We start from the raw sequence: 3,331 nt of genomic DNA on the forward strand, positions 1-3,331 counted from the left end.
AGGCAGGAGAATCACTTGAATCCGGGAGGTGGAGGTTGCAGTGAGCTGACACCATGCCATTGCACTCCAGCCTGGGCGACAGAGCGAGACTCCGTCTCAAAAAAAAAAAAAAAATCCACAGAAAGATGTGAGTGGTAGAATCTAGGTAGTGGGTATGTCGGTGCTCACTGTGTAATCTTTTGACTTTACTGTATATTTTAAATGTCCAAAAAAAAAAAAAAAAGAAAAACACCATCAAAGGCGGCAAGACATCTAGGACCACAAAGTGGGATCATCTGTTCACAGGTGCATTCGTTATCTATCACTGGGTAACAAATTACCCAAAATTTAGCAGCTTAAAGCAGCAAATACGGGGCCCCTGCAAGGTCCCCTGCTGTGCGCGAGGCAGCATGATGAGGCGCACCCTGGAAAACCGGAACGCTCAAACGAAACAACTGCAAACAGCTGTCTCAAACGTGGAGAAGCATTTTGGAGAACTGTGCCAAATCTTCGCTGCCTATGTGCGGAAAACTGCCTGGCTGAGAGACAAAGCAGACCTCCTGGTGAATGAAATCAACGCGTATGCTGCTACAGAGACCCCACATTTAAAGCTGGGCCTGATGAACTTTGCTGATGAGTTTGCCAAACTTCAGGATTATCGACAAGCAGAGGTTGAAAGACTTGAAGCCAAAGTAGTTGAACCCTTGAAAGCTTATGGGACCATTGTGAAAATGAAACGGGATGACCTCAAAGCAACATTCACAGCAAGGAATCGAGAAGCTAAGCAATTAACGCAATTAGAAAGAACACGTCAGCGAAACCCATCTGATTGACATGTTATTTCACAGGCAGAAACGGAATTGCAGAGAACTGCAATGGATGCTACCCGAACAAGCCGTCATCTGGAGGAAACTATTAACAACTTTGAAAGGCAGAAAATGAAGGATATAAAGACTATATTTTCTGAATTTATCACAATCGAAATGTTATTTCACGGCAAAGCTTTAGAGGTCTACGCTGCTGCCTACCGGAATATACAAAACATTGATGAAGATGAAGATTTAGAGGTTTTCCGAAATTCTCTGTATGCACCAGATTATTCATCTCGTTTAGATATTGTAAGAGCAAATTCAAAGTCACCTCTTCAGAGATCACTGTCAGCTAAGTGTGTATCTGGAACAGAACAGGTATCCACTTGTCGACTAAGAAAAGATCAACAAGCAGAAGATGATGAGGATGAAGAGTTAGATGTTACAGAAGAAGAAAATTTTCTTAAGTAAACTACACATTTCCATTTTCATCATAAATGACATAAAATCCACAATGACTAAATTGTAGAACTTTATGCTCACTTTGATATGTTAAGCCTCAAAGTGAAGTCCAGCTGGAAACAGAAAAATTTTTAAAGGAAACTTATGCTGACCAAAAATGAAGGCTTTAAAAAATATTGCATACCAGTCATTTCAACATCCTACCTAGTGTTACATGATTTTTGTGTAAGTGCCCTTTTTTTAAAGATGGTGTATTTCAAAGTATTTCATATTAATGTACTATATCTACTTGAAGTTCCAATAGTACATTATGACAGAAACCAAAAGATCTAAGAATTCTGCTTAGCTTTTTGGTTAAGACTCCATGCTTTCATTACCAGAAAAGGGTCTTACGTAGTCATTCTGATTACATGTAATTCTATTCCATGAAGCCTTAAGAAGAAAAAATTTTTTTAACTTTCCCTAAAACTTTATCATTTGATAAGTAAATTTACTTTTCAAGAAGAGTATAATCAAAGAGTAAAGATAATGTGACACTAAGATATCAATGTTTTATGAATACACATAAGGCATAAATTTCAGCTGTAAAAAAGCCACATTCAATCTGACTCTGGTTTTAAAACAAAACTGCTGTCATAATTATACATGATACTGCAACTTTTGGAAGGCTAATTTGGTGGAATGTTGCCTCATCATAGAACACCATAGATCATTAAAAATTCTATAAAAATTTTACCAAGCTACCATATAGTTAATAAAAGGGTATACAGTCACTTTTATTTCCGAAAATATAAAATATGGAGACTTTCAGTGTATCTGATGCTTCTCTTTTGGTAAGGAATTATACTTTTATTTCATGGATCCCAGGCAGGCATATAAGTTATGGAATTTATAAAATCATTTGGGATAATTAGAAAATGCAATTATTCATAACAGAAAAATAAAGACTTTCTAGAAAGCAAAAAAAAAAAAAAAAAAAAAAAAAGCAGCAAATACTTATTATCTCCCAGTTTCTGGGGGGGTCAGGAGTCCAGGATCAGCTGAGCTGGATGATTCTGGTTCACGGTCTCTTATAAGTTTGTGGTCAAGCTATAAGCTGGGCTGTAGTCACCTGAAGCCTTGACTGGGGAGGATCTACTGGAGAGGAACGACCACTGTTTGGTTGTGGGAGATGAAGACATAGTCCGTCACAGACTGTCCACTGGAGTCCTTGGTTCTTTGTCGGGCCGAATCCTCCCAAGAGTATCCTCCCAACACGGCAACCAGAGCAAGTGATCTGACAGAGAGAGTGCGCCAAGATGGAGGCCATAGTATTAGGCCTTTCAGAAACAAGGAAAGTATATACCAAGATTCTGGGAAGATGGCAGGGTGGTAACGGTGGCATACTTTCTAGGTCTTCTCAAATCCCCACATAAAAGCAGAATAATTAGAGGGCAAAACTCCAAACCCATGAACAATATTTACAACATACTGGGTGACGAAGTAACCCATAAGCCTGAAATTGCAAAGAGGTGGGGACAACCCAAGAGATATTGACATCCATGTGGGAAAAACAGTAGAGGGAAGCAATGGGGTATCTGACAGACCTAAGAAGAAAACTGGTATTCACTAGAGAGTGCTAAGGGCCAATTTGAGAACAACAGCTGAAACCAAAAGGGATTTTTTTCACTCCAATAGCAATTACATGTAAGGATCCCACAGTCTGAAGGTATACCCAGGCTTGAACAGTCTAGACCCTGTAAACTCTGTATAATAACCAACCATGGATGCCTTCCAGGACAAGTTCACACACTGGGGAGAAGCTTCTCGAAATGGAACAAAAACTGAGCAGGGTAGGGAAAACAGAAAGGAAAGAGAGATAAAAGTACTAGAGAAGAAGACAAAGCCAAGAAATCTCAGAAAGCAAACCACTGTGATTTTAACACTACACAAAAACAACAAAATAGGAAGTTCTGTGAAGTTAAAAAATTATTTGAGCCTAGCCTGATGTGGTGGCTCACACCTGTAATGCCAGCACTTTGGGGAGCCAAGGCAGGAAAACTGATTGAAGCCAGGAGTTCTAGACCTCCTGGACAACATAG

At 39.3% G+C, this 3,331-nt stretch overlaps 1 protein-coding gene across 1 annotated transcript; it reads left to right on the plus strand.

Annotated features, from left to right (window-relative positions):
• The first annotated feature begins 360 nt into the window (after positions 1-360).
• Positions 361-1,429, plus strand: LOC100937020 (CBY1-interacting BAR domain-containing protein 1-like). Its single transcript, XM_054532596.2, is given in 1 exon segment — positions 361-1,429. A coding segment is annotated over 1 exon segment (870 nt). The 5' UTR covers positions 361-389; the 3' UTR covers positions 1,260-1,429.
• Positions 1,430-3,331: the final 1,902 nt, after the last annotated feature.

The sequence above is a fragment of the Pongo abelii genome, chromosome 16 (genome assembly GCF_028885655.2).
Source record: "Pongo abelii isolate AG06213 chromosome 16, NHGRI_mPonAbe1-v2.0_pri, whole genome shotgun sequence".
Classification (NCBI taxonomy): domain Eukaryota; kingdom Metazoa; phylum Chordata; class Mammalia; order Primates; family Hominidae; genus Pongo; species Pongo abelii.